This window comes from Ambystoma mexicanum, chromosome 9, assembly GCF_040938575.1.
Source record: "Ambystoma mexicanum isolate Mex_15411 chromosome 9, UKY_AmexF1_1, whole genome shotgun sequence".
Lineage (NCBI taxonomy): Eukaryota > Metazoa > Chordata > Amphibia > Caudata > Ambystomatidae > Ambystoma > Ambystoma mexicanum.
The window spans coordinates 1,298,968,408-1,298,989,573 of NC_090931.1; the positions used below are offsets into that span (position 1 = coordinate 1,298,968,408).

Sequence of the window (21,166 nt, forward strand, 5' to 3'; positions counted from 1 at the left end):
AAAACACAACTCTAACATGCAATCTATATTGTTGTGAATGTGAACTTTGGGAAGGGGCAGAAGACTGCAGGGAGAGAACCCAAAGAAAAAAAAAGAAATTCTGGGGCCTCGCAATCTTCAGGAAAGGTACATTTAACAACCATGAACAGATTGGGCTCGTGTTTTGGGCAAAACATATTTAAGAGACTGAGCAACTAGATCCATTTGCATTGCAGGCCAGCGTCACTCATGAATAGCACTTATTGTATGAAGCTTGCGTAGTGCCATGCCTGCAGAAGAACCCCTATGAAAAGTCTGACAGCGTCACACATGCATTGTGACATTATCACGTCAATATGGAATCGCAAGTAGGAGACATCAGTTCTTTGAGTGAATTTGGCTTTCACCCCCACTGTGGGGGGCAGACATGGCCTTGAACGGCCTGTCACCACGTGCCTAGCTAGGCCAGTGCGAAGCGAGGTTCTCCCCCTTGGCTCCCCTTAGCACTTCCCTCCCAGGCTCTCCTCCAGCACGTCTCCACTCCTCTGCTCCTCCTTCCATCCCCATCCCCTGCACTTCTCCTCAATGCACTTGCACGTCCGAATGCCACAAGGCCTAGAAGGACACCAAACACACATTTACCGTTTTTGCCATTGTTATAATTTCCCCTGTTCCCTTCCCATTTATCCTTGTGGCGCTTTGAAACAATTCTGTTGCATAAAGTGCCTTCAAATGCTCAATAAAATGCCAACGATTTGAGAGGTTGATTCGATGGTCTCTCGGATTTAGTCTATTTTGTCAATAACAAATGTTGTGATTCCATTGCATTTTTCCTGAGTTACTGGTACCTCAGAGCCGGGTGAGGATTTGGTGCAATGTTTTTCTACTTCAAAGAGGGCTTTGCTCCTGTTGGAGGATGCCACAATGGTGGTGCAGTAGTCGGCAGCTTTGGCCTAGATGGTGACCATGTCTGAAAAGCTTTGAAAACTTTAAACAGACTTGCAAAGGTTTTGGTGCAGAGTAATGACCAGTTTCTAAGGAAAGAGAAATGCCATTGGATTCCAGTTGAAAGTGTTTACTGGTGTCCATTGTCTTCATAGGCTCCAGTTGGTATTGTTGTTACCCCTCTACAAGGGGTCACATCCCCCTCCCATAGAAACAAAGTCACTTGGGAAACTGGAATGTCCACTTGGGTCAAGCTGCAACAGCAACCAAGATTGTTTCATCCACAGCTTAGTGGCATTTGCTTTTAATCCTTGGAATCAGGCCAACCATAGGCCCAACAAAGAAACGTTGTTGATGACAGGTACACAGGCATCAGCCTCTTAATGCCACCTACACTGCTCAGGTGACTTATTTGAACAAGTGACTCGAGCAGCACCTTCCACAAAGAGGACTTCTGCCAAGTTGGTCCATACAATAATAATTTGGTTTTTATATGGCACTTTGAATAAAAGCGCTTTACATAGGACATATTTACTTAGATTACTATTATTACCCAATCGAAATTGGTTCTCATTTATCATCCTCAGAAGGATGAAAGGCTGAGTTGGCCTTGCCGGGATTTGAAGCTGCAGATCAAACACACGTTTAACCGCTGAGCAATCTTACCGGCTAAAAATAATATAATCAAAATATTCAATTATATTTGCTAGCTAAAAGAAACATATCTATTGTCTATATTTTTACTTAACAAAAAAATTATCCAGTCGAGAATTTGAAAGAAGTGTTGACTTCATAAAAATCTGTCTACTCTCCACTTCCAAAATACTGAGGAAAATATTCCGACCTTAAACTCTCATCTGGGGGTTGGTGCCCTTGGTGGTATAAAGGCCCTTTAACATTGCGGCATTTCCCGCTTTGAGAAAAGAGCCACAGCACACACAAGTCGACCTTGTGTTCCCACACACCGAGAAGTCGTTTGACCCTTGCAGGCGTATGTTGCTCGTAAACCCTCACTAGAACAAAGAGGAGACTGAGGGGAGTTTAACAACCTACAGGAATAATCCCCCGTCATAACACAAGCACAATAGTATTCCAAAGGTTGTGTATTGTAGAGCAAAAAGGTAAAACAGGCCAACTCCAGACTCTTTACTTCATCTGGCTAGGTGTATATATCTTCGTTACATCATCATACGCTGTTATCGCAACATACACATTTTTGCATTCATTATTATAAAAATATTTATAAAAACATATTTACATTCTTAACACATTCGACTTTTCATTGTGTTGTGGAACTTTCACCAATAGTGTTTAACAAAGATAGCTAACTACTCTATCATTTCGTTTTATCTAAAAATAAACTCTTAACTCACATCCTACTATGATTGCACTCAGTCACTCCATTTCTACTTTCATAACCCAACATGTTTCACTCCTTCATTCTCACTATTTAAGAACATCTATTCTGGAATTTTTTCAGGGGTACACTATTGTGTAAAAATACAAATTCTCATAGTTTTTACTATGAGATGCCTTTTCTATGTATCCTAACTTTCGGACAACCGTATGTCATTATCCATGTAGCTCAACTGCTGGCTTCCATGTCCTATTTCACTCTCAACCTTCAGGTTCAAGTTTCAACTTTCGAAGTATGAGCGCTGTCACCACCTGTGTCATATCTTTCAAATATTTTCTCACCCTCCTCTTAAGGGTGGCTGCAGAGGAGGCGAGGTCCTAAAGGTTTTATTACTCCGTCATGTGTCTTCTTAACGGAGTATAGTTCCGGTTTCGCCAGCTGATTGTTTATGCATTCATAAGACGTTGCCCTCCCCTTGAAGGTGGCTGTTAGCGAAACAGATTCCTTCGCGTTCTCTCTGGCTATTTTACGCGCCAGTGGAGCCCTCTGATTCTGTGTGCCCTGGCATCTCGTGTGCGCGTTCTAGTGGTTCACTGTCCTAGGTTTAAGACTTCATGTTTCTTTTCACTCGCTCAGCATTGCATACATGGCTCCCCGTAAACCCTCAACACAACAGCACAGGGTCAGGTTGAACATTAAACAAAAGGCAGGACCAAGGAGCAGTCCAGCACTGCCCCTTTATGTATTTTTTTGTTTTGCCTCACAAGCTTCAGCTGAGTCTGCATAAAGAAAGAACGGTTCCATGTGTTAATAGCCCCACAAAAATATCGCCATATTTTTGCGGCGATATTGACCCATGGACCCTGCGGGAGACACCCCTGCAACTCCTGCATTATTTTAAAATATGCGGGGGATACCCCCGTAACCCCCGGTCCCTCAAATTATCCCCCCCCAGAAATATCGCCTATGGTGAGACAAACGGCATATGTACGGTGATATTTTTGGTGGGGATATTTTATAGGGATACCGAAAGAACGCGAATGCATTGCAAAGTATTTCAGTGGTGGGACAAGGAGGCTCAGTAGGAGTTCTCATGTCTGGGAAAAATGGCAGTAAAAATACCAGTAATTCTGGCACCAGCATGTTTACCGGACCCGGGAAACAAAGGTTTACTGGTGGGGCACAGATCTACCAGCAGCCAGCAAATAAATGCCAGAATCACCGGCACCAGTGATACTGGTGCCAGTAATTTTGGCAATCCCATCCCATGCAGTTCAATGAGAATCCATGGAATAGGAACTTACCGGCGTCTCTGCCTCCCCTAATATTCCGGTAATACCAAGAGATCAGGCGGCAGAGATGGTAGAGGCACTTTCCAGGGATCCCACCAGAATAACCGGCAGGATACTGGGAAACATGCAATGAGCCTCAAGGCCTTATTGATAAGTGTTACTCATTTAAGCAGTCTCAGATCTTGCCCTTGATCACCATAATGCTCTTTCATAGTGTTGTCTCTCACTCAGTAAGGAGACGTCAGTGGACGAAATTCCATAGAACAGAGAGAAGGCACCTGGATGAATATAGCAAGCACAACAAAGAGGTACAGGGAACAAATTTGCTGGGACATGGGATCAATTTGGCTCCCGCTTTTAACCTCGACCAACCTGGTTAGCGTGACACCAAGACACCAGGAGCAATATCCAGCTGCACAGACCAACTGGTATCAGGCAAATATGCTTATGTGACCTAATCACTGTCTGGTATTTTCTACAATGTTGCATATGAAACCTCAGGGACAGTGGCCTACCACTTTTGCCCCTCCAGACGTTTTAGACTATAACTCCCATCAGGCTTAGCCAGCAAGCTCAGAGGTGAGGGTGCAACAGAGATGTTGTCCGAAGCAACTGGAGAGCCGCAGGTTGCAAACCCCTACTCTAGAAGACATTTAAGGAATAATGGGGCATAGGTAGTGGAAGCAAAGTTATGGATTGCATCCCATATGGTTGCTAGATTTGTGGGATGACCTATATAGATCTTGGCTCCCAGAAGTAGCTCCTGCTTCCTGAGTAATGCTCGATACACAGGAGCTGCAGTTTGCTAAAGCTCAACAAGACTTCATTTTGAATACTGAGATACATGCAGTGGACAAAAAGCACCAGAAGGGAGTGAGTAGGAAATGCAAATAGCTTGTAGGGCAGTAATTACCTTATAGAGCATGTAATGGTTTTTGGTGACTGCAAAAATGAGATGAATGTTGTTCTCAGACAGTTTCTCTCCAAGTAGTGCCAGGGATGGATAATCCTAAAAAACAGAGAGGCCTGGTTAGGCAAAGTAAGATCCAAAAGAGGGATGGATAGGCAAGGTAAAATCCAAAAGAGGGATGGCTAGGCATGTTAAGGGTCCAAAAGAGGGATGGATAGGCAAGTTAAGATCCAAAGAGGGATGATAGGCAAGGTAAAACCCAAAAGGGGAATGGTTAGGCAGGGCAAGCATCCAAAAGAGGGATGTTTAGGCAAGGTAAGCATCCAAAAGAGGGATGGTTAGGCAAGATAAGCATCCATAAGAGGGATGGTTAGTCAAGGTTAGCATCCATAAGAGGGATGGTTAGGCAAGGTTAGCATCCATAAGAGGGATGGTTAGGCAAGGCAATCATCCAAAAGAGGGATGGTTAAGCAAGGCAAGCATCCAAAAGAGGAATGGTTAGGCAAGGCAAGCATCCAAAAGAGGGATGGTTAGGCAAGGCAAGCATCCAAAAGAGGGATGGTTAGGTAAGGTAAGTTGCCAAAAGAGGGATGGTTAGGCAAAGTAAGCATCCAAAAGAGGGATGTTTATGCAAGATAAGATCCAAAAGAGGGATGGTTAGGCAAGAATCCACAAGAGGGATGGTTAGGCAAGAATCCACAAGAGGGATGGTTAGGCAAGAATCCACAAGAGGGATGGTTAGGCAAGGCAAGCATCCAAAAGAGGGATGGTTGGGCAAGGCAAGCATCCAAAAGAGGGATGGTTGGGCAAGGCAAGCATCCAAAAGAAGGAAGGTTAGGCAAGATAAGCATCCAAAAGAGGGATGTTTACGCAAGATAAGATCCAAAAGAGGGATGGTTAGGCAAGGCAAGAATCCACAAGTGGGATGGTTAGGCAAGGCAAGAATCCACAAGAGGGATGGTTAGGCAAGGTAAGCATCCACAAGAGGGATGTTTAGGCAGGTTAAGTTCCAAAAGTGGGATGGTTAGGCAAGGTAAGCATCCAAAAGAGGGATGGTTGGGCAAGGCAAGCATCCAAAAGAGGGATGGTTGGGCAAGGCAAGCATCCAAAAGAAGGATGGTTATGCAAGGTAAGCATTCAAAAGAGGAATGGTTAGGCAAGTCAAGCATCCAAAGGAGGGATGGTTAGGCAAGGAAAGCATCCAAAGGAGGGATGGTTAGGCAAGGAAAGCATCCAAAGGAGGGATGGTTAGGCAAGGAAAGCATGTTAAAAGAAGGACTGGCAAGTTATCACTTAAGTTTCAGTAAAGAAAACAGATCATTTGTTAAATACAAAGATGTCCACTACACCCCCCACAAATGAGAACAAGACAAGCATAAGCCAAAATCTAGAAGTACATTCCTCAGAAAACAAGTGTACCATCCCCTCTTTTGCTCAGCACTTAATTTATGCTTTAAAGATCTTTACAACTACATGTTTTCTTGAACAATCATTTGCATATGCATGACAGGTTAAGATGGTTCTTCAACCCTAGAAATGCTTGAATATGTCGCAATTTTATTTCAGAAGACACAAGAATGTATTTCAACTGCAGCCAGCCCTGTGGCTGGAACGAGCATCCTAACATGTATGCCCATGGCAGCATTGCCTTTGTTTTCTTCGTTTTTATAAAAGGTTTGGTATAGCCCCCGACCCCCCGCTTCCAACACCCTTTCTCCACCAACTGCTGCCAGATTTTTGCCCATTGCTTTTAATCACTAGTAAAGTGACCAAATATGAACCCAACATAATTGTCCACAAACAGCATAGACGTCTCTTTCAACCAAGGACCAATGTCTCCCCACCATTACTGATTGGCATTTGAAATTAAAATAATCGGTTGTATACAAATTGTTTGTTTTTCAATTGGTCGAATTACAATTGACCTTTTCACATTTGACCGAATTGTGAAGGTCAATTGTAACATATATGCAGGGGGAAACCCCCGCAACTCCCCAACCAACGCAAACCCCCCCCAAAACCCCTTATATATATATATATATATATATATAAAACCAAACCGATATATATATATATATATATATATAGTCAATTGTGAAATGGCCAATTGTGGCCCTTTAAAATCGGTCAATTGTTCATTCGAACAATTGTAAACGAACAATTTGGGCAATACCAAATAATCATTAGGACATTCAGGCCCAGGCGTGGACTGGGTACCAAAAAGTGGCCCTGGAAATAATTTTCAAAGTGGCCCCACATTACACACTTTCAGCAAGCCCAACCCTTTTCCTATGAGAACATTTGGAAATAAAATAGGTTATCAAACAAGAGGGCCAGGATGCAGAGTTCCCTGTAGGCCAGTCCACCCCTGTTTGGGCCATTGCAAGCAGTGAGGGCAGCAGAGGGCTTTAAACATGGTTAGAATGCCTGCTTCTCTCCAAACATTCTGCATGAATATCCAAAGTCTCCCTTGGCCAACATTTCACCTGGACGATGCTCACTCTAATGTTCCGTGCATATCTTCCAACTGTTTTTTGTTGTTATTAACCCATTTTAGTGATTTTTCCAAAAGTATTCCAGAAACAAATAACTGCATTGCACATTCTATGCATACAAAATGCTTCACATTGTTTTAACGTGATACGTTTGTCTCCCTTTGCCCCTTTCTATTTACCAACACTAGGAAATGTATCTGCATGTTTTCTTTGCTGTTCTGGTCATGTCTCCTTGCTCTAAGGCTGTCTCTCAGGAAACGGACAATGCACACAACGATCAGGCAAACATATTTCACTCTTCTCATAGGGCAGGGGGTCTGCAACCTGTGGCTTTCAGGATGTTTTAGACTACAATTTCCATGATCCCTCATAATTGACTATACTGGTTAGGGCTGATGGGAATTGTAGTCAAAAACAACATCTGGAGAACCAAAGGTTGCAGTCCCCTGCATTAAGGGATGCCACAAACAATTATCAGCAGTAACGCCTGGGTGTTTTTCAGAATGAGGTTAATCTCACACACCACAGCCCAGCTACGAGTGGCCTCATGGGTTTGAGCCCGCCGCAGGCACTGATTGGTTTCGTTCTGCCCCTCTGGCTCCTACCAGCCTCTGGGCTTCAGTCTCCAGCAGGTTTTTGATCAGCCCTTTTTGCCATTAAGATTTTCTGGCCCTTGCCTGGATGTGGTGTATAGCGCCTGGTGGGCTCTTGGAAGTATGCTTCGAAGACCGAGTTGCACTGCTCAGCAATCGGCTTACCTTGCTTTAGCTCTCGCTTGCTCTCCAAATCTCCACCCAAATGATACATTAGCCGTGTATTGTTTTAGCCATTTACAATGATCTAATAAGGTTTGGGACTGGCGGCATCATTTTCTGATGTGCCCCTGTTCATAAGATTGGTCATGCTCCCCGGTTTTAACATGTCTACAGATGAGTTTCCTTCTTCTTCCTCAGTGTTGCCAGGTGGAATGACCTTTTCTGCATTTCCGGTAATTACCTTATTGCACCGAGGACCCTGGCCATAGGGTTTAAAGGGTGCTGCCTCGATTTTGAGGCCAGGTGCTGTCATGGTGCCCCCATGGCGTTAATTCTGTTTTCCTTTAATGTGAATTGTCCCTCAAAGTAACAGTGCTTGTGTGGCTCACACACTGCCTGATCTCTATCCAGTCTGCAGTCTGTGGTGAGCACGTAAATAGAAGTTTAAGTGGTGTTAGGCAAGATTGTATGTAGTAAACCTGTGGGAGACTACACCAGCCTTGTCCTCTTGGCAATAGGGAACCCAACCTTTGGTATAGGTCTGTACTACATAAGTTGGTAGAGTGACTGAGCAGCCAGACATATCTCAAGTGTGGTCAATGTGAGCTGTAGAGGTGCAACATAGAGATTCACAGTGACAAGCATCCAAATAACACTCATATTCAAGGTTTCTCATTAAAATTATTATTTATTAATTTGTCAGTTTTAAAATAAGCCTTCTTTAGAAAGGCCAATATGCAACAATAACATACACTTCAAAAATACACTCCTTCAGTTTCAGTTAATTAAGTAGATACCCTTTTGGGATGTCACACACACCCTTCCTACACCCTGAGGTGACTTCAATAGCTAGGACACTGTGGACATCGATATATCACTTTAACACTTAAATGCAATACTGAGATGGTGGAAAAAGGAAACGGTTAGGGAAGGAAACAAAGGTGAACAAGTTCTCTGAACAGGGAAGTACTTTACAATCCCCCAATGAAGTATATGTTAACCCTTTCCCAGCTATAGAAGTAACTTGTGTATGACTTTTTGGAGGGCAGATAAACACAGGACAACCAATGTGAATTGAACACAGTCTAGGGGAGATGAGGCACTTCTTGAAGATAGCACAGAAGTCTTGCACCATGTTATATAGAGAGTTTGGTTTGTTGAAAAAGAATCACTGTTGGGCCACAAGCTGGGAGGCTTACGAAAAGAACAGCAAATGCAAGTCTCCAGTGAGTGCACTCAAGCTACACAAAACAAGAGGCAAGTACCCCTAGTTAGACAGTACCTTGGGTCTGAAGAAAAGGGTCCAACTGGCTTCTGTTCCTGTCACAGTTCTGCAGATCCTGTGTTCCTGGGACTCAGTCATGGGGACAAGAGGGAGGATGTCTGGGGACTCCTGCACTGTGGTTTGAAGGTCGGCAGCAGCAATGGGCTTACTCCAGATCAGCAGCACTTCACGGTTTCAGCTACCGGCAAATAGCACCACTGCGGTTCTATCGGCTCCCGTTGCTTCTGGGGTTCAGCTCTCTGTTGAGGTGGCTCAGGCTTCAGTCACCCCGCTTCGGGAGGGTCCTTAGGATATTCCTGGAGCTCGGGTCCGGCTTAAAGACAATGCACTCGTTCCTGGTATTCCTGGCCCTTGGCACTCTGTTCCAGCAGCAAAGAAGTACAGCCAGCAGGGAGAGGGGTTCCAGTCAAGTTTGTCTTGGGGTCAGCTGGTCCCACCAACCCAAGGGAAGAAGTCGTCTGTTCCGGGCTTCTCTAGTTAATACAAAGATTGGAGCTTCAGCATTGCAGTAGGGCTTCACTGGGCAAACCAACGGTCCAGGAGGATACAGCAAGCTTCTCTTCCAGTTTCTTCTTCGGTTCCTTCGTCCAATGGTCCAGTGGTCAACTCTGCTTTTCTTGCAAAAGCGCAACACCTAGCATCCACAGCCACAGGAGAAGACCTTCTGAATCTCAAAAAGAGATGCTTCAGAACAGAAGTCCACGGGCATGTTCTCAGAGAGTATCTCAGAGTCAACATGGTCTCCCTTGGGCTTACAGTACACAATGAACCAGCACTTTTTTCTAGATGACCAAGAATATCAGAAGGGTTCAGTAAGATAGCCACTAAATGCAGTCGCGATCTAATGGCCCTGACCATCACCACGGCACAGAGGATCCACTCACATATCCTTAAAGATCTCAAAACAGAGGAAACTAAATTTCTCAACAACGACACATTAACCAACGCTCGTGGCAAACTTAAAGAGATTGACAAAACTATGGACACATTTATGGCCACCACTTTTGAAAAAAAACACAAAAAGCTTGCAAAAGATATAAAAAACTTTAAAATAAAACACGTCTATCCCTACCTTGCTGCCGACTACAAGGAAACCAAGGACAAAGAAAGGGTGGCCAGGCAAGGGGGTACATCAAGAAATAGGTGTAGAGGCGTCTCCTTTTCAGACACCACCAGTTCTGACTCTTCAACAGATGATGAACTTCAACTCAGAGGCCGACAAACTAACTTTGGACAATTCCAATCATTTCAACAACCACCCATGGTGCCTTTTTTAGGCTATGGGGGGCCCAGAGGAGGTTACTGGCCCCCCTACCTACACAGCTCCAATTCCCATTCTTCAACTACCCCCAGTGGAGACAGCCAAACAGATGATGCAGAAACAACTGGAGGCATTAGAGATGACCCCTATCTTCAACCTATCAGGGACTCCACTCACAAAGGATGAGACATCATTATTGGCCAAGGGACTATCAATCGTTCCAACTAACCATACAGATTGGTTTCAACTGGACCTCGAACTGTCCACCTTCTTCCATACGATCAGAAGGAAGGCCTTCTTCCTTGATAAAGACCTCTTACCACCTCCAGAAGACACAGGTCTCAGACCAAAATCTGACTTCAACCCATGGGACACTGAAACACCGGCCTCCATTTTATCTTTTGAAAAATGTATCCGGCAAGAGCTCCTGAAACTTCAGTCTACACCTGAACAGCTCAGACAGAATTTGACAACAGGGGAAAGGAAAGCCCTCAAAACCCTTGGCAATAACAAATCTCTGGTGATCAAAGCAGCCGATAAAGGCAGAGGCATTGTGGTACAAAACGCTACACAATACCACGAAATGATGATGACCCTGATTAACGAAGAGGGTAACTACAACATTTTTTAAAAGATCCCACATCGGAGATCAAAACCAAGATCCAAGAAGCCACCAGATATGCTTTAGAACAGGACTGGATTACTGACAAAGAGGAGGCATTTCTGAACTCTTCAGAAGGAAGGACATCTGCATTTTATGCACACCCTAAAATACATGAGAACAGTACTCTACCCCCTGGGAGACCCATAGTCTCGGGGTGTGGCTCCATTCTGGAACCCATAGGAAAATGTATAGATCATTTCCTGAAACCACTGAGTCAACGTACACCCACCTACCTCAGAGATACCATGGACACGATTTCCAAATTTGAAAACCAGCCATTAAATCAATCGCAAGATCTGTTAGTCACACTTGATACCAATAGCTTATACACCAGCATCCCTCAACATAATGCAGTGGAATGTATAAAAAGCCACCTTGCCCTGCACATGAAACAAAGAAGGGTGCCAATCAACTTCATAGTCGAGTTGCTTGAATTAGCACTCACTAATACCTTTTTTATATTTAATGACATCTTATACTTGCAAACATGTGGCACAGCAATGGGGGCTGTCTTCGCACCCAGTATGGCTATCATTTTCATGGCTGAGTACAAACTGGCACATGCACTGGACATTTGTAATCCGTTCCTTGAATGCGTCACATTATGGTTCAGATACATTGATGACATTATTTTCATTTGGAAAGGAGACAATAGCACCCTCGACCATTTCTTTGAATGGCTCAATACATTTACACAGGAGATCCAATTCACCATCAGCAAAAGCAATCAGAAAATTAATTTCCTGGATCTAACCATTTCACCCAAGGACAATAAATTAGAATGCTCCATTTATAATAAAACTACAGACAGGAATACGGTGCTACATTACAGCAGTCACCATCTGAAAATGTTTACGGGATAACCTCCCCTACGGACAGTATCTCAGAATACGCTGCAACTGTTCCCAGCTCGAAGAATTCCAGAAACACTCCAGTACCCTGCAGCTCAAACTGACTTCCAGGGGATACCCCAAAAAAAGTATCAAAAATACACAGAGTAGAGCACGCTTCATGCCCAGTGAAACACTCTTTGTACCCAAAGAACATAATAACACGGCTGACAACATAATGGCCTGTGTCTCTACATTTGGCCCAACCACCTCCAAACTTAAGGCACTCAGTAGGAAGTTTTGGCCATTATTCCAATAGAGCCTGCCCGCCGAACCCAGGCCAAGGATAGCACTCAATAGGTCCAAAAAGCTCAAAGATCTCTTGACCAATGCTAGAACCAGCAGAAACACCACACGCTCCACTCTATGGAATATGAGGGAGATCCGCGGCCACCATCCATGCGGTGCATGCACCGCGTGCAGGCAGACACGCAACCTCAACTCCTTCCCCATTGATGGCAAAGATTGGCAACCTAGGCACTTTTCAAATTGCAAATCAGCCAATGTGATTTACGTGATTCAATGTCCCTGTGGCCTACGGTACGTAGGTCAAACCTCCAGACCTATTCATAAACGCATAGGAGAACACAGATCAAGAATACGATGTAAAAACCATTACCGCTCCCATGGTCAACCATTTCATTGAGTTCCAACATGGTCCCGACTCCTTTTTGTGGTGGGTTGTCGATAAAGTGCAAGACAAGTTCAACACTGCAAATGCACTGAATTTTAAAGAAGCATGGTGGATGTTTAAACTCAAATCTACCACCAAAGGCCTCAACGAGGCACAACCAGGACACTTCATTACATAATGGGCCCTTTAGACTTCAGGGTCGGTATTCCTTCCAATCCACTTCTCTAGCTAAAAGTACAAGGTTGCCCTGGGCCGTACGGGTTGCTGCTATGTGGATAACACACCCACAGGTGCCCCCCCTTTTTTCCCTGACTGCACTCCTTCTTTTCCACCATCTCTACTAGGCTCTCAGCGCAGAGTGCCACCATTTTGACTATGACCCAGCTCTGGGATGGGCACACTGGGGAATCGCTCCTATTGAGCATGACCTCTAACCAGTCAGGGTCCACAGTATATGTATTGGATGCAGAAACAAAAATCATTGGGGCACCAATGCACTCACTTAACTGACCACACTGACTGTATCCACATGACCCAGGCACCATCTTGATGTATATCTAGACTAACCATCCACTTAGTGGGAGCTTTAAGTAATGCTGTAATGAAGACCATATGTTAGCTCGCTCAGTGAGTTGCTTCGTTGTCACCATTGCATGAGTCTGTTTGGACTCATGTACACTTTCTGCCATTTTATCTTCTTTCCAGTAAGTAGTTCTGTTTTGACTGCTACCCAGATTCCATGTAGTTGTCGCCATAACTGTTGATAATACTATTGCCATGTACTGTCACATTCATTTACACATGCTAATTACATGAGCAGCTCATTTACACATGCTAATTACAGAAGCAGTGCGTGTCTCCCTACCCCAATGACCACACGCCTCACTCTGGATTGACACGTCCTCCATACTCAGCTGTTCCCGTTCTGTCCCAGACCCCCATGTGCGCATGCGCATTACACACAGACACTACCCCCAGGTGCAAGCGCACCACTTCTATTTAGACTGCTCGCTCGGAGCCCCTCGGCAGAGCCAGCACAGGTTCCTGCAGAGGACTACAGCCTCCGCGCACTACGCCCGAACTCCGAAGGTAACTCGGATGCCCCACAACCCACCCGTTCCCTTCACCACGGGTATGCGGTTGCCTAAAAGACTGACCTGCCCTTCTATTTGCCTACAGGTCGCGCCCGCACTGCTGCTTACCTCCATTCTGCCTGCTCAACCGCATGGATCCTCCTTGTTCAGGATCCGGACTTCTGCCTTTCGCCAAACGTACTTGCATCTTAAGGTATTCCTTTTGCTATGTCCACCCATGCCTCACTACCTCCCCAAAATACAAAATAACACCCCTCTTCGACCCAGGGCTCAGCATTTATTGTAATTCATATTTTACACAGGTTGCCTCATCCTGTTTCCACATTGTGACAATCCCGAGGACATCCGCCCCCACAGGGATCCCCCCCTACACCAGGCGGTGACTTCATCACAGCCTGGAGTCCGCATCCGGACTTCGACTATTACCCGCTGCGCTGCCACCTTGGTTGAGCCAGCAGCGCGTGGAGCTCCCAGTTTAGGTGAGTCCCTTTGGTTTCTGGAATATCACAGGCCTTGTTGCTTATTGGATATGCTTACCTTCTAGCCTTTGAATCACTTCGCGCCTTTTTAACACACGCTCACTCTTATTTGTCTCTCACACAGAGAGACCGGACTTTCATGGCCCTAGAAGAAGGCTCCCCCCCATCGTTGAGCCAAAACGTCTGCAGCACCCCTACTCATCACTCTGGGTTCGACCAAGTCTGCACCTACATCTCTAACATAAAACCTAGATGTAGACCTATCATGAGGTCATACTTCTGCCGGGCATAAGTGAACCTCGACCGAGGTTTCCCCATCAGAGTATTCACTTAGACTTTGGGACCATTGCAACTGTCTATATGGTTCTCTCACCACTTGTCATTCAACTAATGTGAACTCATTGATGTTTTGTGTACCACAGTTGTATGTTCCTTTTCAATGCTTAAGAATCTTTGTGTGTCAGCATCACATTTTGGGCACAATTGTTTATATGACATGTTGCTTCAAATAAGCCAAACAAACAGCTAAATAATAAAAATCTGTGTGAATACAACAGAACGTTCATGTGTATTGCCAGGTTGCTTTCCAATGGGACAAATGTTACAGTGCCCCATTGATGTGTTTCCTCACAAGGGTTTGAATATTCCTGCATTCAATTATCGCTTAGATTTGAATTCTAGAGGGTAGGACAACCACCCTGTTCCAGTGTTCTCTCAGCCCCTTTGTCCTTCCCGATCCAGGGCTGTCCCTTTTTGTTTACCAGTGCCTTGCAAAAGACCTCACCTTTTATGCAGGTTTCTCCCATTCATTCGCAACCAAGCTGTCACTCACACAGGAGGGTGCCTGTCCTCTGAAGACAGCCAGCCAGCCAATCACCTTTGGGTGCATTCCTGAAACCAAAGAGACTAAGCACAGGGAGTTTCAGGAACCTCCCTCGCTTCCTACCCTGCCAGACACTCTGGAGCCAGAGGAGGGCTTCACCCGTGAATCCCGCCGAAGACAAAATGAACAAAGGGACCAAACCTGGTTTGGCGTGCAGAGTAAAACCAAAGAAGGACCTCACAAACAAGAAATGGCAAAAAAAAGAGCAGGGTCATTTTGATAAAATTGGCACCCATTTGTGCAATACTGCAGCTGAGGATTCAGCCTGCGGTAAAAACACACAATGGTAGGAAAGTTAAACCACTGCCACCAGCCATTAATTGTAGTGAGGGTAACATAAAAATGTTACATGAGAAAGAAGATCAAGGGGATACTAAGTAACCCTCCAGCACTCCACAGAAGATGGGGTGTGCTAAATCCACAAAGACAAAAAGGTAAGTAAAGTCAATTTCACTTTAATACTCTTGGAAACAGAAGTTTATCAAAGGCAAGGTATTTAAACCTTAAGAGAAATCCAAAGACCTTCTCTGTGACAAATCAGAGAAAAATACTTCAGTGAGTGATAAAAGATCTCACGCACTCCAGGATAAAAATTAAAAAGTCCTAAAGTCCAGCAAAAGAGCTGAGGGTCTCTAAGGTAGAAGGGAATTAGCACAGAAATGAGAATTCTCCCTAACAAGCGAGGTTGCAAGCTGTTGCCCACTCTGCAGTCTGCTTCCTTGCATAGAATCATGGAAACGGGTGTTCTGGCTGCTATGTTCCTTGACCCACTCTCCGTCTGCAGGGACATGCTCCTTTGAACTCCACATCTGATATGTTACCTCTACTACAGAGCCTTCACACATTAGTGGGGGGAGGGAAGCTCTAGAGGATGAACCATAAACCACCTCCAGGAGGTTTCCATGTGTAGACGGCATCTTCTGCTGGCTCACAGGGCCTTCTGGTCACCGCTCAAACTGTACTTCAGCAGTGATTTCATCACATAATTATAAATATAATTGGTTATTTATAACACGCTTAATACCAAGAGGTTTCTAAGCATGGACCCGGGGATCGAACCTGTGTTGCTCTGCCTCGTCTTACTTCCAAGGCGAGCGTGTTGCCCCTGAGTTAGTGACAGAATAAATCCCTCCCCACCCCCGTCAGGCAGGCCCCTAACTTTTCTCTGGAGGAAAGTGGAGGTTTACTTAGGAAGTCACTGCCAACGGCCATCAATAAATTTGCCAAAAATCCCCCTGGAGCGCTATGGATTCCAAAAAAGGGGAATTAATATCACCCTACCACTATAATTCCATGTTAAACCCATGGGACGAAGTGGCAGTAGCGGTAAGCGAGTTTGCTGGTAATTCGGCAAATCTACCTCGGAATTACCACCAAACTTGTAATGAGGCCCAGTTGTATCCCCCAAGAAATCCCATGACCCCTGGGTTACTGCCTTGGCTATGGGCCAACCACATGAGAGCGGCATGATCTGTAATCAGGCATAATTATTTTAGGGAATGCACAGCCGTTAAATACATAGGCATTTCAAATCGATGATTGAACTTCTCTGTTCCTAAGGCAATAATGTTCAACTAATATAAAAGATTGAGTTGCTCTATGCCCTGTCTCTCTTGCAATAACATCACCCCTTAACCTATGGTTGATGCATCCATCTGTAGCAGGAAGGGCCGCAAGAATTCATGCATAATTAGCATTGGTTACAGCGGGCCAAATCCAGAGTCCATGTTAGGCGCTCGGGGTAGTTAATTATAGTTTGATTATAAGGAGTCCTGGAATGCAGAAGAAGTTGGGGGGCTGGAAATCTGGTAACAAACACCCATCCCCAGAGATTCCTCCTAAGTGCATGGAAGGGATCTTTTGGACAGCCTCTACCTTCCACATTTGGGGTCCACATTTAAGGTGTACAGAAGCTACTCCCCAAATGGATGCCTGCCAATTTTAGCTTGAGATGTGCAGGATGGTATTTTGCATGATTGGCAATTAGCCCAACCTGGAATAGGATCTGTCCAACTAAGTAGACGTCATGCAAGTGTTCCTCCCATGGTTGACTATAGATCACAATATTGTCAATGTATGCAAGCACCTGAGAATTCCCAATGTGCCCTTAAGATTAAATGCATTACCCTCTGAAAAGGGACAAAAGCCCTGTCTTAGAGAGAAGAGAACCATGAACCAAAGTGATCCTCCAAAGGCGGAAAAGGCAGACTTCTCGTTTTGTCCAGGTACCAGCGAGAACTGCCAATATTCCTTTGTAAAGTCATGGGTAGATATGATGGTGGCGGTTTAATTTTCTATACCAACTCTCCAACCCCAAGCATTGGGGAATGTATCAAATTGGTAGTTCTCGTTCACTTTTCTGTGATTGATACAGAATCATCTACTTCCATCAGACTTCATCACCATACAACTGGCAATGACTATTGACTATGGAATGTCTCCATACATTGCGTCTAGCATTTTCATCATCTCATTGGAATGGTAATCCATAGGTCCTGAGAACTATGGATTTTACCAGGGGGTATGAATGTGAAGAAAAATACTTTGTACTCATTCGGGCAGATCAAAGGAAACATCCATGAAGTGGCTAAAACCGTTTTGTAAATCATTTTAATAGACAGGGGTCAGTTCCTAAGGCACCAATGGAGTAACCAGAGAAATGTCGGAACATCCTTCATGAGAGTGGCATAATTGCAGTTCTGATTCCATGGCTTAAATTGGTTAGTTTAATATGTCTGCTCCCTTTTATACTGGTCAAGTTGTTGAACCTTATAGTTCAGATAATCTGCAACTTCTATGACAAACAACGCCCCCCCGCCAGTGGTTGAGGATTTAGGGTGAGGACGTTGGTGCCTGTGATGGGTAACAAAGACCATCACCGGATCCTCGATCTGAACAATTCTCATTCAGGTATTTTGGTAATGCAATCTCTCCTGCCTATCCTAATCTTTCTTCATGTTTACCAGCTCCCTGTCCAGAGTTACCCTATCTCTTGTTGTTTGTTGAAATTTGGCAGTAGAAATGGCCTGGTCCTCCTGCTGTACCCAACCTTCTTCAGTATGCCTGTGACATCCCGGTGCCCTAAACTCAAAGAGCCAAAGCCTGCCTAATCCTGCAGGATTTTCCACACAGCAAATAAAGCACAGGCGAGCAGGTCATCCCAGTTCTTCCTATTGCGGTCTCTTAACTTCCTTTAAAAGTGTTTCAGGGTCTAGTTAAACCTTCCAGCTCATCTTTGAACTTAAATTCTTTACACAGGTGCATGGAGGATATATATGCAGTGCAGGTCGACACAAAACTAGACCTTTGATCTGCAGGAATTTTCTCTGGTCACCCGACCCTGGTGAAGGGACCGAGAGTTTCATAATTTGTGGTGTTGTATTTGGCCAGAAGGAAAAGGCTTTGGGGTAGTGGGTGAGTGGTTTCGTCAACTATAACACCACTATATCAGATTGCCCTCATTTAAAACCCAATCGCCAATGAGAACATATTTGGGGTGCTACTTCTACATGCCAATATTTTGCATTCAGTCTTCTCTTAAACATCTACACAGGTCATGTATCTGACTTTCTACTCACCCTCAATTGTAATATAGTCGTATCGTGGGGCCTCTGATAAAAATTAAGCAAAGATATGAATGAAATCATCTTTAGAGAAAAAGATATTTAGTAAAAAATATGTCAAAACTGGTGCAGCTGAAGCAACACTAATATAAATGTGCATCACAAGGATATAAAAAAGATTTTTTTATAAAGCTTTAAAGAAAGGCGGTTTATACAATCCCCCCAAAAGCCCTACCATCTCACTGGATGCGCTGTATTCATTGGCTTGGTTCAGGTGACAGTGGCCATCGTGCGGCTTCACAAGACCCCCGAGCTTGCCGTCCAGTGCAAGGTGCTGCACGTCGTCGGTTGTGAACACCAGCAAGTGCAAGGCCTCCTTCCGCCAACCAATTATTTTCTGGAAGGAAATGAGAAAATCGTTATTTGGATGATTTGCCAATCCAAGGGTTCGCATCTCAGGGGTTCTGACGGCGTCAGGGCATTTTGGAAAAGAAGCCAAGATCGCATGTGGCTTATTTATACATATGAGCACTCTGTGATGGCTGTCAAGTGCCTTAAACATTATATTCAAAACTGTGCATAAAGGGAAGGTGGAACAGGTAGGAATTTGTGAGCATACATTTTGTAATTCATCTTTTTTTAATATTTGCTATAATACATTTGAATATATTGAAACAGATACAAACATCATTTTCACTCTAATCTTGCGTGAACACCTGAAAAAAACATCACTTTAGTCATTTCAAATGTACAGAGATATAATGTATATAAACCAATAGACTGGACTTATTTTTAGGGTTCAATAAAAACATACAGAAAAACGTACATTTTACACTAAATAAGATACAATCCACTGCTGGTGTATTTCGTCTGTCCCTAAAAAAACAGCAAGGGCAGTATAGAAGAGCAGAGTTTTTTTCTTAAAGCAATTAAAACTTAAAATAGGCAATAAATCGATTTTTATTAAAACCAGCTATTTTTTATTCTACTGTATATAAACATGTGTGTCCATGTTAATAGTTTTAATTGCTAGACAATGACAACAACCCCCATGACACAGTAAAATCAAAATAAGGCCATCCTGCAAAGGTAGCAGATTCCAGCCACACAATGTTGTACCATGCACAATATACATTCAAATTAAATAATCACGTTAGTCTAAATTGGAGGGTCAACCGTCTGATATTAGAGGGGCATGGATCATGTCAATACCATTGCACTACATTGAAATTCAATCTGACAGTAAGCATTAATGGACCATAGACATTTCTGTTCAATTACATTATCAGCAATGCAACATCTTTGTTCTTCTAAATCCTAACTATAGTTCTCTCAAAACCGTTTACCAATGAAGTGGGGACAGTTACTCTTTATAAACTAGAAGCATAGAGAATGTTTACCTTTGACCATACAGGTCCACAGAGAAACAGTAATGAAATCCAAGATGGCAGCCTGAGCTTGTATCACTTACCCTCCATGGTCATGTGACTAGAGATCGGCGGCTCAGAATGCTTGGGAGAGAGGAGGGGTGGAGGGCAAATGGGCCAGTGAAACCAGTAAGGAGCAGGTCGTGAAAATCACAATCAATGGAGTGAAAGCTCAAAGGGTCTGAGATGGGAAAGAGACACAGCAGAGTTGGAGAAGCCTCGAGGAGAGTGTACCCAAAAAGTGCTGTGACTAGGACGAGTGCAATCTTTACTGGGGTTCGATTCAGGTGACAGACCTTACATGAGAACACGAGGTGCTCTGAGGCCTGGGTACTGCACCAGAGGAATGGAAACAATCCATGTGAGAGCAGCGCCTGATGAGTACGTGTAGCTGGAGGCAATGGTGGGAGCGGTGAGAGGTAATGTTATTATTTCAAATCTCAGTACCCCAACTCAAAGCTGCAAAAATAAGGGAGAGGTGAGCACGACAAAGACAACGAGCATGGCACTTCACAGGTTCCCAAAATAGACAATCACTGGCAAAACCAACAGTTTTGGCTTTGTATAGGCTTTGGTTATACATTTTCCAGGCATAACCATAATTTTACATGGACGTAAGATGGCAATAGCTGGCAAATGATGTTAGTACCTGGGCATATTATGGCAATGCCTAGCAAACGCCTAATATCTATAAAGAAGCCAAAACTGTTGGCTTTGCCAGTGCTTGCTTCAACAGGAATTATGTACAAAGAACAGATGCAAGAACACACATATTTCTTATGAAATCAAGCTGGAGGCATATTTTTTAATTGTAAATAAGTAATGGACTGCATTATCTAAATAGATTAAGGGGGTCATTATGACCCAGGCGGTAACCATGGCGCTAGTAGCGCCATGGTTGCCGCCGGTATTTTACCGATTGCGCCATTGGTGAATGGCGGAATTACAGCCCCATTCCAAGGTTGGCGGGGCGGTAATTCCCCATTGGCCTTTCCCCATTCCCATTTTTGCCCCCATAGGGCTCAATGGAAATGGGGAAGGCGGTAGTTGCGGTACCGTAAATACCTCCAAGGTCCCTTTGCGGGTCCAATCCTTAACGGCTGGTAAAAACCAGCCGTTAAGGTCGGGACCCATAAAGGGACCTAGCAATTAGGCAGTAAGGGGTTAACAGCGCCGCCACCTTTTACGACGCTGTTAACCCCTTACCGCCTGGGTCGTAATGAGGCCCTAAGTCCGTGTTTTTTTCAGCTTCT

At 44.3% G+C, this 21,166-nt stretch overlaps 1 protein-coding gene across 1 annotated transcript in view; it reads right to left on the reverse strand.

The window, feature by feature from the left end:
* Positions 1 to 21,166, reverse strand: part of ITGB5 (integrin subunit beta 5) — a 702,124-nt gene that overhangs the window by 346,416 nt on the left and 334,542 nt on the right. Inside the window, exons 6-7 of the mRNA XM_069616658.1 lie at positions 18,722 to 18,883; positions 4,487 to 4,582 (exon numbers count right to left, since the gene is read on the reverse strand). Coding sequence (XP_069472759.1) covers positions 4,487 to 4,582; positions 18,722 to 18,883 — 258 coding nt within the window. The remainder of the gene's footprint in view (positions 1 to 4,486; positions 4,583 to 18,721; positions 18,884 to 21,166) is intronic.